The sequence below is a fragment of the Podarcis filfolensis genome, assembly GCF_964270895.1.
Source record: "Podarcis filfolensis genome assembly, chromosome: 4".
NCBI lineage: Eukaryota > Metazoa > Chordata > Lepidosauria > Squamata > Lacertidae > Podarcis > Podarcis filfolensis.
In genome coordinates this window covers 66,348,118-66,360,990 of record NC_139607.1, presented here as the reverse complement: position 1 = coordinate 66,360,990, position 12,873 = coordinate 66,348,118, and the positions used below count along the sequence as shown (strand labels likewise).

The window sequence follows — 12,873 nt, the reverse complement described above, 5'->3', positions numbered from 1 at the left end:
TTAGCAATTAACTTTCCAGGTAAAGTCATGTAAGCAGTAATTTCTAAGGCCTGTTTAGATACTATAATTTCCCATGTTCCAGGATACAGAAAAAGACAAGTTTCTTAGAAGGTGTTTTAACCTATTGGGGAAGGGAGGGAATGTTACTTAATTTTCCATATATCAGATCTTCCTCATCATTTTGTTTTTTTAAAAAACAAAATATGCAACTTAGAAATGAAAACCAGGAATAAAAAGCAAAACCACAGGATTTAGAATTCCCTAAAATTAGGGAATTATGTTTGGTTGACATACTTTATCATCCGTTCTACTTTCCCTTCATTTACCCAGTGAAATTTATTTATTAATTTACTACTTTTGTTAGGATGCCCCATGACAGATAAATAGAAAACAGCAATAATATATGACACACCATAAAGCCAGCAACAGAGGATAACATCAATAAAGCAAACTCACAACTGCATCAAGAATTTCACAGATCTTAAAGTTCAATAAATATCTGTAATCATTAAAACATTTTTAAAAGATTTTTTTAAAAAATGAAAAGCCAGTGATGGCTTTTTAGATGTGGTCTCTAAGTCAGCTTCTCGGAGAAGCACATTCCATAACTCAGATGTGACCACAGTAATGGTCCCTAACCTAGTAGATACCCATCACATTTTAATTAGCAGCGCACCAGGAGAAAAGCCTAAGGTGTATTTAGGAGTATAATTGTGTGCCAGAGGGTGCATGACATACAAGCATACAAAACAGCAATTATGTACTCTTAATATCTAGAGCGGCTTTTCCAAAAAATGTTGCCTCCAAATGTTTTTGAATTCTGGCTCCCATCAGTCCCTCCCAGCAAGGTCAATGATGATGGTAGTTGTAGTCTAACAACATATGAAGAGTGTCAGATTGGAACGGCGCCTCTTAGACTTTTACGGAGTGCCACTGAGGAATATCTATATATTAACAGTAATTCCCCATCATTTAAAATTTCGCTATTTTATTTGGCTCTTGCCTTAAGTTGGGCATTGGATCTAACAACATTTGAAAAGCCACAAGTTCCCCATCCTGAATTAACTAGAACATTTTTGTTGCATGAGATGCATTAATGGCAGAATTTCTCGCTATGAAATATAAAATTGACTATCCTCTGAGAAATATTCTCTGGTAGATTATTTTATTGGTAATGTGTTGGTTTTGTGATCCATCCAGTTCTGCTTTGTGGGGGAAATGGGCAGTAATGCTTAGAAGGGAAAAAAGCAGGCCTTTTTCAATGAAATCACTGACATGTTGGGTGTTTAATCAAAGGGATTCATTCTTTTATTAAAATAAAAAAGAATGTTAATGATAAAGTACAGCATTTTCTGAATTTCTGTTTCTCTTCTGTGAAAAAATAAACCTAGAGGCTGTTGTACAGTGAAAATCTGATGATCATTAACACAAAACAGAAATTACCATATTATTAAAGATACATTGCCATTCATCTCATCATATATATTTTTTAAAAAACCTTGCCAAGCAACTTACCAATGCAATCCTATATTGTCCACTCAGAAATAATTCTCACTGATTTCAGTGGCACTTACTCTCAGTTGAGTGGGTATAGGATGCAGATTTATTTTTATAATAAGAAATGTGACCTTTCCATAACCACAAAATCTCCTCTTTTGCATATTTATTAAAAAGAAGGAAGTACCCTGACTATGCAAACATAGCCTCAGAAATTCCACTTAAGCAGCCATTCAGATTCATAAAATGATGACATTTATACTGGCAAACCTATTCCTTTTGGGCTATTAAAATAGTTACCTAGGCGGCAATCTTGGACACACTTGCTAGGAAGGGAGTTCCATTCAATTTGGTGGGGCTTATTTCTAAGTAAACATGTTTGGCTGTCTGTGACATAGCGATGAATGCAAATTAAGGGACACTATCCAATGCATGGCAAGCCCTGTTTCCTTTCCCCCTGCCACTATCTATGTGCAGGCACTTCTTACTTTGTTGCAGGTTATTCATACTCTGAAGCTTGAGTAACTTGCACTGAGCAGAGTGGTGCTTGGATGTGGATATGGGAGCTGTGCAGATAATTTTTTCTGCTCCCGAATGACGTTTTGCACTTACAGAGGAGGGGAAAGAAAGACTCTGTTAAGCTACCCTACAGGAGTTCCCCACTTTATATTGTGCCCTCTGTTTTATCTTGCAACCACTTTAAATCACAAAAAGTAGTCTATAAATATGCTTATTCATGTATTTTATATTTCTACATTTGCAAAATATATTCTATTAATCCAATGTTTCTTGAATCCATTATTTTTATTAGTCTGAAAGGCAAGGGTTTGCATAAGGGCATCTTCTGGATATCTTGCCGTGTTAAAGGCCCTTGATTTCAATCAGATGCCTGTGTCAAGCTGGTAAAAAAAAAAGGCTTGAAAGGGAAAAAGAGAAAGGCAAAACACTTTCACACATGGTTAATCAGCCTAAAATCATAATGCACTGTGACTCTATTTTTGATCTGCAATAATAGACCGTCAGTAATCATGTCCACTAAAATATTGGCTAGGGGTAGTGCAATTTCACCCATTTTTCCAAATTACACCAAGAAGGACAAAGGGCTATGGAGGGTCAAGACATTTCTGCACCCTCTGATCTGTTTCATCATTCTGGTGCAGGAAGATAACACACATATGAATACAATTAACTCTCCCTCTAAATGCTGTTTACACAGCATAAGGTAGGAGAAAACGTCAATATGCCACCCTATCTTGGGTTTTAATGTGGTCATTTCTTTCTTTTTTTCTGAAGCAGGAGCAAGAGACAAGTTACACCATTCTAAGAGCAAGAAGCACCAATGTTACCATCAGTGGCCTCAAACCAGACACCACTTATGTTTTCCAAATCAGAGCTCGGACGGCTGCAGGATATGGAACCAACAGCCGCAAGTTTGAGTTTGAAACCAGCCCGGATTGTATGTATTTGTAAAAAATTGATTTTGTCTGTTTTTCTGCACAAAATTATATGGCTGGCTAGCTTTATTCCCTCTCTAGTTCAGCAAATGTGATTCTATATTTATGATCTGCCTTTCCGGCTAACATGCCTATAAATTTTTATATTTTGTCATTATTTTAAAACATGCTATGAGAAATATACTATAAAATAATGCAGGTGGTATTCCTACTTTCTCCTGCCATATCTTATTTATGTTGCCAGAATTAAATGAATCCTGTGCTAGGCAGCAGCTCCTGCCGGGAAAGAAATTTAAAAGTTCCACAGTGTCATAATATTCTGACATTGTTGTTTAAACTTATGGACTCCTAAACTTCTGAACTCCAAAAGAACTGCAGTCACTTCAAACCACCACCACCCCGCCGACTTCCAAGTACATAGAGTTGTGCTTTCATTAACTTAACTTCAGGCAAGCTTCCCTGTTTTCCTCTGTAGTTGGGTGTTGGTTTGTTAGGAAAGGAATCCTAACTTTTCATGCAAATTACAGTCAAAGCAAAGGTTGATGCCAGTGAATTCCCATTTTGTATTATATTGTTTGGCTTTCTTCTACACTGAGCCCCAATGCATTGCTTTTTTCAAAGTGGCATTAAAATCAGGGCCAGAACTCGCCAGAACTCCGTTCCGGCACCTCTCAGGTAGGCGCCATTGCCATTGTAAGAGAATGAGAGAGACGTTCAAGGTGAATTCTGGCACCTCTTTTTCTAGAAAAATAGCACTGATTCAAATAAATGTTTCACATGGGACTTAATAAAGTGCTATATTATATTAGGGACGCGGGTGGCGCTGTGGGTAAAACCTCAGCGCCTAGGGCTTGCCGATCGCATGGTCGGCGGTTCGAATCCCCGCGGCGGGGTGAGCTCCCGTCTTTCGGTCCCAGCTCCTGCCCACCTAGCAGTTCGAAAGCACCCCTAAGTGCGGGTAGATAAATACATACCGCTTTATAGCGGGAAGGTAAGCGGTGTTTCCGTGTGCTGCGCTGGTGCTGGCTCGCCAGAGCAGCTTCATCGCGCTGGCCACGTGACCCAGAAGTGTCTCTGGACAGCGCTGGCCCCCGGCCTCTTAAGTGAGATGGGCGCACAACCCTAGAGTCGGACACGACTGGCCCGTATGGGCAGGGGTACCTTTACCTTTTACCTTTACCTATATTATCTTCTAATACATGTCCCTATGGACTCTGGAAAAGAAGAGAAAGTGACACAAGGGACTACAGGTTGGAACATGTCCTCTCCTCTTCCATTAGCAAGGGCTTCAGCTTGAATAGATCATAGACTCCAAATGGAAAGATTCCATCTGTACATGGAAGAACACAATTTGATGCAACCTACAATAAACTAACGGGGGACATGGGTGGCACTGTGGTCTAAATCACTGAGCCTGGGGCTTGCCAATTGAAAGGTCAGCAGTTCGAATCCCCGCAACTGGGTGAGCTCCCATTTCTCGGTCCCAGCTCCTGCCAACCTAGCAGTTCGAAAGCACGTCAAAGTGCAAGTAGATAAATAGGTACCACTCCGGTGGGAGGTAAACAGTGTTTCCGTGTGCTGCTCTGGTTTCGCTAGAAGTGGCTTAGTCATGCTGGCCACATGACACGGAAAAACTGCCTGTGGACAAATGTCGGCTCCCTCGGCCAGTAAAGCGAGATGAGCGTAGCAACCCCAGAGTCGTTCACGACTGGACATAACTGTCAGGGGTCCTTTACCTTTACCTTTTTACAATAAACTAAACTTTTCAATAGTTCATGAAACTCATTACAGTGGTACCTCGGGTTACAAACACTTCAGGTTACAAACTCTGCTAACCCGGAAGTAGTACCCCAGGATGAGAACAGAAATCGTGTGGCGGCTGCGCGGTGGCAGCGGGAGGCCCCAATCGCTAAAGTGGTACATCAGGTTAAGAACAGTTTGGGGTTAAGAACAGACCTCCGGAACGAATTAAGTTCGTAACCCGAGGTACCACTGTACAACATTACATGCTCATTATTAGTCCTTGGTACCTTTGAGATAGGTTCTCGAATTATCACATTGTTATCCTACATTCACTACTGCAGTTGATGGAGTGACAAATACATGCAAGAACCCCCACAAAATAGCCAAAAGTCCTGCGTTCCAAAACTTTTGACAGAGACATTACTTAACCAGAATATGTACAGTACCCTTGCTTACACTAAACATTAACAATGTCATGCTGTTGGCTTGTAGGCTTCCCATGGGCATCTTGTTGACCATTCTGAGGACAAAATGCTGTACTAGTTAGGCCTTTGGTCTGATCTTGCAGATCTCTTCATAGAAAAGCAACAACAACCAAAGCCAACTCAAGTCATCAGACCATTTAAAATGTACACAATGTAATTCTATATTTTAAAACACAAATGCTTATCTTTTGACTCCCCTAATTAACCACTGGGTCTGAGAATCACCTCCCTTGATAGCATTTATGAAAATATTTGAGTGAGTTAATATTCAACATGTCCATCTCAATTACAGTGTTCACTACCAGTCAGCAATAATATCACCATCTAGTAGTTGGTCCTGATTAATTTGTCAGACATCGGAGATTGGAGGAAGGTGGGAGGAATTCCAAAGTTATAGCATAACACAGATTATACCACAGATACAGTGGCAGCAACTTTTCTGACAGACTTCTCATGAGGCCTGAGCGTCTGGAGTGTTTGGAGAGTATAAGGTCTCAAAAATAAACAGAGAAAATTTAGCAGCAAGCCAAGCAATCTTGTTTGAATTTTTGAGATTTGTGAGCTTTTGAAATTCCAGCTCTTTCTGGAAAGTAGCTGAGCTCCTGATTTTAGCAAACTAATGACTTATTATGGTGACCTTCAGTCTATGGAATAAATTGTATGATGCATAGAGAATATAAAACCATTTAGGGTATGATATATGGGAATAGATGGCAAATAAATATGTTTTTGTGTTGTCTTAACTCGAACCAAGATGCATGTGGATGCCTCTGGCAAATGCACAGAATGTAGGTGATAAAAAGCTTTGCAGAACAGATGGAAGACTTGTTGTTCCTTATTATCATGATACTATTTTGGTGGATATTCTAATTGGTTACTTAAAAATCATGACTTGGATTTCAATAGTCTTATTATGTTTTAAGTACTTTTTTGCATAGTGTCAGGGAACTGTCATCTGAGACGAAGGAGGTGAAAGGGCTCATGGAGGGTGAGAGAGACCACTCAGCGGAGGAGGGGACCAGCAGGGGGAGAAGTGGAGTTACAAGGGAAAGTGAGTCGGAGGGAGGGCTCAGAGATACTTCAAGCGAGAACAGTGGAGAGGTTTCAGGACCTCCCGTAGGGACACCCACTCCTCGGCGGAAACTGTCACGCCGAGAGTCCAGAAGACGCGTTTCCATTAAGGAGCTTTTATGCTGGAAGAAGTTCCGTAAACGCCCACTGTCCGATTCAACGAGCGATTGATGGAGCCATGCTTAAGGAGCTCCATCACAGACAGAGGTTTGGGAACTTAGCCAAACTCTGAGGGATCAGGATTTTACGCACAAGCAGCTCACCATCCCATCACACATAGCATTTGAAACTTTGGACTTGATCCATTGACTTTAAAACAAGCATTTTTAAAGACCAAGTTCATTGATACATTAGCTCTCTATCTATGCTCTTAAGTGCAGTGCGTTATTTTACAAAACTTCCCAGTTTTGTTTATTTATTTATTAAATTTGTGTAAAAAGCAAACGGCAAAAACCCATGTTTAAGGACACAGATACAAAGCTAATGTATGGTCTAGTTTGGCCCTTTAGAGGTTATTGTGATGGAGAGCTGGAATGAGACCTGAAGGAGTAGCTGGTATCAATTTTTCATTTTCCATTCATATTAGGAGCTCATTTTAAACAGAGCTGATTTAAGCCTCTTTTGTAAAAAATACATTTCAAGCTACATACTTTACTAAGGAAAATTGCACATAAAATGTTCAGCGGTTCGATTTATCATGCTTGACTTGTATACTCAAAAAAGATCCTACTTTAATTATATAATTTTATAAATCATCCTTAAAATCATCATTATCAGTGGCATGGATCCAAAAGTGTCTTGAGCAAGCAGAAATGTGCTTCTGCTTGTAGAAAGACGACTTCTTCAATTCTGCTGATTCTCCCGTCTCAATCCCACACAGTTCCAGAGAGTTCTTCACTCCTCAAAATAAGGTGTTTTTTTTAGGGTGAAGGAGACTACCATAGGGAGGAAGGGCTGAAAAAGCCATGTTGTGTGTGTGGAGTCATGCTACCACTTCTCTGGCTCCAACCTGATATATTTTTACTTTGCTTAGCCTTTGCAACTTGTTCATAGACCCATAAGGGGTTTTCTTGTCTTTTCAAATTGGTAAAGAGTAAATAGATATTTAGCTTAGAAATTGGGCTGCAAGTCATTTCTAAGCAATGCTGTAATGATTTCACTTATCTGCTACCTGCATTTGTCGGTGGTGATATATTTAATGTTCCGAGGGTTTTTAAACTAAAAGAAAACCTCACGTTTATTTCCTTGTAACTTCCAGCTTTCTCAATCTCCAGCGAGAATAGCCAGGTTGTAATGATTGCTGTTTCGGCTGCAGTAGCAATTATTCTCCTCACCATTGTGGTTTACATCTTGATCGGGAGGTTAGTTCATCATTTCTTTTACACATTTATTTCCATCCCTTCAGTGCTGCATTTGAATGATAAGCGCTGTCAAGGAGACACCCTCCTGAACAAGAATCACCAGGATTCATCCGGAAAGCCACCCCCACCCCCCGGTTTGTTGACCAGGAAGTCACAGCAGAGTTATAAGCCTTAATGAGGCTGCGAACAATAGCAGGCTCAGGCACTACAGAACTTGTTAAAAATAGCTATAAACACATTCTCAAGCAATTGTAAAACTAAACTGGAGGGGTCAAAAATCAACAGATTGTCTCATTATTCAATTTCCTCAAATTCCCTCAGAACGTATCTATGCTCTGTAGGATACAGAGAATGTAAACAGTACTAAAGTTCTTAATAGGAACTTAACTGTTGTGTTCTGTTTTTTATATTCAAGCAGCGTATAAAAAGTTGGTTTTCTTATGTTTTTGCCTTTTATTGCTTGTAGATTCTGCGGGCATAGTAAATCGAAACATGGAATTGATGAGAAGAGGCTGTATTTTGGGAATGGACATTGTAAGTTTTTTTGTCGTCTCCTCCTCCCCCCCCCCCCAGTACATTATGCCATTTATTGCACTCAGCAAAATTCTATGTGCTCATATGATACAGATGCAACTTTGTCTCCTTTATTTCTCTTTCCCTCACAACGCAAATACAAGGTTTTTTTTTTAGTGCAATTCTATATGTGCTTCCTCAGAAGAAAGTTTCACTGTGTCTTCTCTTCCTAGATGAGAAATCCCAGAAAAGAAATGTGTCTGTGATATGTGGTTTCTTTTCAATACATGCAAGCAGAGCATATTAGAAACAAATCAATGTACCTGCAGGATAGAACAAAATCCTGAACTCTAAGAGGCTTCAAAGGTAGCCTAGTCTACCTGTCTTATTCTCTCTAAATTGAAATGGCAAGCTGGCCTGCAAATGTGTTTTTCCCTGCTCCATTCCATGATGGGTGTAAAATTCATTATGTTGGAATAATCAAGGAACATTGAGGTGCTTTCTCAAATCCATTATCCTGGTGTAGGATGCTGTAGTTTTGTATCTCTCCAGTTAGTGTTAGACTACAACTCCCATCAGCCTCAGCCAGCATGGCCAGTGGTCAGGGATAATAGGAGTAGTTGAACAGCATCTAGAGGGACACAGGTTCCCGACCCTTGGGTTGATGAAGCCATAGTGATCGGCACATTCATGCTGAACAATGGGACCAAATTCATAATAGCAGTGTAGTATAAATCTGTGCCCCCTTATTGTGCAACTAGAAATGCCTCCCTCTGTGTAAAGTGCTCAAGATGCACATTTTTGCATTCAGTTTTGCCTATTTATCAAGTTATTTTTATACCACTCTTCTCTACAGCAGCCACATGGTGGTGTGCAGCAAAATAAAAGACAACAAAACATAATACATAATAAAATCACTAAATCCATTCGACCTAAAATACCTACATAAGCATCTATATATATAAGCATCAGCGTCATACTTAAAACTGACTTCACCTACTACACCTGTCCACCTCTGAAAGCCTGATGAAAGAGGTACAGCTTCAACAAATGCATAGCACAAGTAAGACACATCTCAGAGTGGAGATTGTAGCCACAGAGCCATCACTAAAAAGGCTTCCTACAGGGCCCCACACTTTTCATCTCATTCAGAGCAGGAACTACCAAAAGAGCCTTACCTGTTGATTGTAATGAATGATCAAGTTGATATGGAGAAAGCATCTCCTCAGGTGATTCACACAGTTTTGCAAGCAATTTTCCCCAATTTAATGCCTTTGTTCATGTTCTTTTCATTAACAGATGCTTTTTTTGTGTACACTTTCCCTGCAATTTTTGTGTGCTTTGGGGGTTGCAGACCTGCTTTGCAAAATTCATGCAAATTTCAAATGATAGCTGTGTTTCAGTTCCTGTATTGTGTCAAGAAGTGCAAATTAGGTAGGATTGCATGAAAATGTGAACAGAAGCAAAGTTCTGCCTCATCCCAGCTTGGGATCACATGGAATTTGGGTGAAATGCTTGGAAGGGCCCAATTCATTTTTGGATCAAGGAATGGGAGACTTCTTGTTTTCTTTTTTCTTCACATAGTCGAATCCCTATTTATTAGATGCAGATATTTTATTTACAATTTAAGTCAGAGTCAGTATTGCCAGTTTCTTTTATGTGGTTTGCATATGGTTGCAGAAATTAAAACCTCTGGCTAATTACAACTGTGTTGAAGCAATTGAATGTTAAATTGTTTTTCTCTAGAGCCTTTCCCCTCAGGAGCAAGTTGGTACTTTATTGCCAACATGCAAGCTGTGATATCCAGCTACTTAAGGCTGCACAATAACAGTTAGCACACTGGGCTTCAGCTCCCCATCTAGTAATATGTGGCCCACAGCATTTTAATTAGATTATAAAACAGAAACAACCATTAAAAAAGTGTCATGGACAAGTAACAGGTCAAAAGTTGCTCTCTCAATTCTCATGCAGTGGAATGTCACAACCACTTTTTCTAAATGAATCACAGTAGTTAAAATTCCTGTGGATTCAACCACTTCAATTATTGTGCTTTGGTATTCCAAGCCATGTTCATGCTGCAATATGAAGGGAAAGTCTAAATATTGTTGGTTCTCTGACAATCCATCCGAGAGAGAGAGAGAGAGAGAGAGAGAGAGAGAGAGAGAGAGCGCTGTAGATTGTTGGGGGAGGGTTGCTATCAGTATATTTATCAAACTGGGTCTGGAAAACTATATTGCCCTGATGTCAGAAGTGTTGTGTCTAGATTGGACTATTAAATGATGATATGAAAATATTCAGAGGCAGTCCTCTTTATTGTTTCTGAACATATTCCTGGGCAAACTTTGGTCATTCAAAACAGGTCTCACAACCAAACACTAGTGAGTCCTGCTTCAAATTAAAGCTTCGGCTTCCTTACAGGGGGAGGCTTATTTTGAAAATGTTTATGAGAAGGTGACTGTACCCAGATATATTAATTCTGGCAAGCTTCAGTGCTTCAATTGTATACCCCATAGCTATTTACAATGTTCTATTAGTGGCATTTTGTTGAATATACAGAACTACTACTGGGCACTCCCCCTTCCCAAAAGCTAAGCATTCATCTGAACCCCCAGTTGCTACTGGGGAAATATAAACCCAGTCACTCTTCTGGAGTCTGTTGGAGGCAAATACCGGAATGAAAATTCTCCTGGGTTCGTTTCAATAGGATAAAACAACTTCTGTGGCTATAATAAACTTTCTGCACTTCAGCCCATAGCAGATGGTTTATTTCAGCCACTTGCTTGTGAATTGCCTAAGAAAAAGCCTCACCCATGAAGTGTTCCCTGCGGCCTTATTTCGAATCCTGTAATACCACTTCAAAGGAGCAGAAATGCATTTGACCTTCTCAGATCATCCCGGTTTGCCCATGTCTGGCCAAGCACTTTCTACTCCTTTGCTACCTGTAAGACAACTCATGCTGGTAAAAAAAAATAAAAATGGAAATGATGCCACTGGCACAGAAGGAGCTGTAAAGTCCTGCAGCTTAACGCGAGTACATGTGTTTATTATCTACTGCTCATGACAGAATCAACATTATATGGACTGCTCTTTAGTAACTGGTGCAAAGGAATTATTCTCCCTGCAATCTCCAGTCACCTGATAACACAAACCCTCAGGGGTCAGCATTAAAAAAAAAAATCAGGAACAGAAGTCCCCACTGCTCAGAGGTTTTTAAATTGCTGGATTTCTTTTTATTAGGGACAGGAGGGAGTCTGTAATATGCAGGCAGTATGAATGGCAGGGAACATTTACGAGACCTTTAACCTGTAGCAATATGCTGCCAGTAGGGGGGTGAGTGTGTGTTTTAATTGCTGTTGTTGTTCAGGAAGTTTTATTGTGAGCGATAGTTTTACCAACAACGGTCTTGTACAAAACAATTTCAGCATGTCGTATTGGGCAAAACACAGCTTCACTGTTCTTCATGTGATGCTTAAATTGTGTTGGAGGCAGTTAACACTAGAGCTTAAAGAGGGAAGCTTTCAAGATTTGATTACGCTCTTACAGCAATTGTGTTGGTAGGTGAAATGAAATCAGAAGAAAAGAACCCTGCTGAACCAGGCCAAAGATCACTCCAGTCCAGCAACTTCTTTCCAACAGTGGCCAACTAGGTGGTACTAGTCACAATGGCTATATAACTACCTCTGGGGTCAGAAGTGCCATGCCTCTGAATACTCATCATTAGGAAACACCAGGGATGTTATTTCACTCATGTTCTGCTTGTGGACATCCCAGAGGTATCTAGTTGGCCTGAAGGAAAGAGGATGCTGGACTAGATTGAGATTTGCTCCGATACAGCAGGACTCTTTTTATGTACCTATATGCTTTCAGGAAGTGTACAAGAATCATATGAATGCCTTATCCTGTTCTTCATCCCTTAGCAATTTATGCTCAGCAGTACATTGCTTCTGAACCTGGATGTTCCATTCATCTACCATGCTTAATACCGTCTGTTAAATCATTCCTCTACAAATTTATCTGATATCCCTTAAAAGTCACCTTTTATAAAATGTTATTACCACATCTTATGATAATGAATTGCATAGATTTTATGCATTGCATGGAAGAAGTGCTATTTGGTCCGTCATGAATCTACTGACAATCAATGTCAATGGTTGATGCTGGTTTCTGGTACAGTGGTACCTCAGTTTAAGAACAGCCCTGTTTACAAACTATTCGGTTTACGAACTCTGCAAAACCGGTAGTGTCCCGGTTTGCGAACTTCACCTTGGTCTAAGAACGGAAGCCGAACAGTGGAAGGGGACCAGTGGTGGGAGGCCTCATTAGGGAAAGTGTGCCTCAGTTTAAGAATGGTTTTGGTTCAAGAACGGACTTCCGGAATGGATTAAGTTTGTAAACCAAGGCACCACTGTATAAGGAGAAGAAAAAGCCGTACTGATTTCCTTTGCTTCTGTTATGTAGCTTCTTAGGGCCAAAGATCCATGATCAGATTTCCTGACATTTCTATTTTCAGTGAACAGCAGCTGTACAGTGGGGCGGGATTATTTGGAACACTGGGAGATCTAGAGGAAAATTTGTTGTTTAGTCGTTTAGTCGTGTCCGACTCTTCGTGACCCCATGGACCAGAGCACGCCAGGCACTTCTGTCTTCCACTGTCTCCCGCAGTTTGGCCAGACTCATGTTTGTAGCTTCAAGAACAGTGTCCAACCATCTCGTCCTCTGTCGTCCCCTTCTCCTTGTGCCCTCAATCTT

General features: G+C 40.3%; 1 protein-coding gene across 6 annotated transcripts in view; it reads left to right on the top strand.

Annotated features, from left to right (window-relative positions):
* Window positions 1-12,873, top strand: part of EPHA3 (EPH receptor A3) — a 213,776-nt gene that overhangs the window by 158,669 nt on the left and 42,234 nt on the right. For 4 of the 6 annotated variants that reach the window (XM_083611510.1, XM_083611512.1, XM_083611514.1 and 1 more), the window contains 3 exons: window positions 2,791-2,953; window positions 7,509-7,611; window positions 8,078-8,145. In XM_083611510.1, the coding sequence (XP_083467636.1) occupies window positions 2,791-2,953; window positions 7,509-7,611; window positions 8,078-8,145 (334 nt within the window). The remainder of the gene's footprint in view (window positions 1-2,790; window positions 2,954-7,508; window positions 7,612-8,077; window positions 8,146-12,873) is intronic. The other 2 variants (XM_083611511.1, XM_083611513.1) reach the window with 1 other exon arrangement.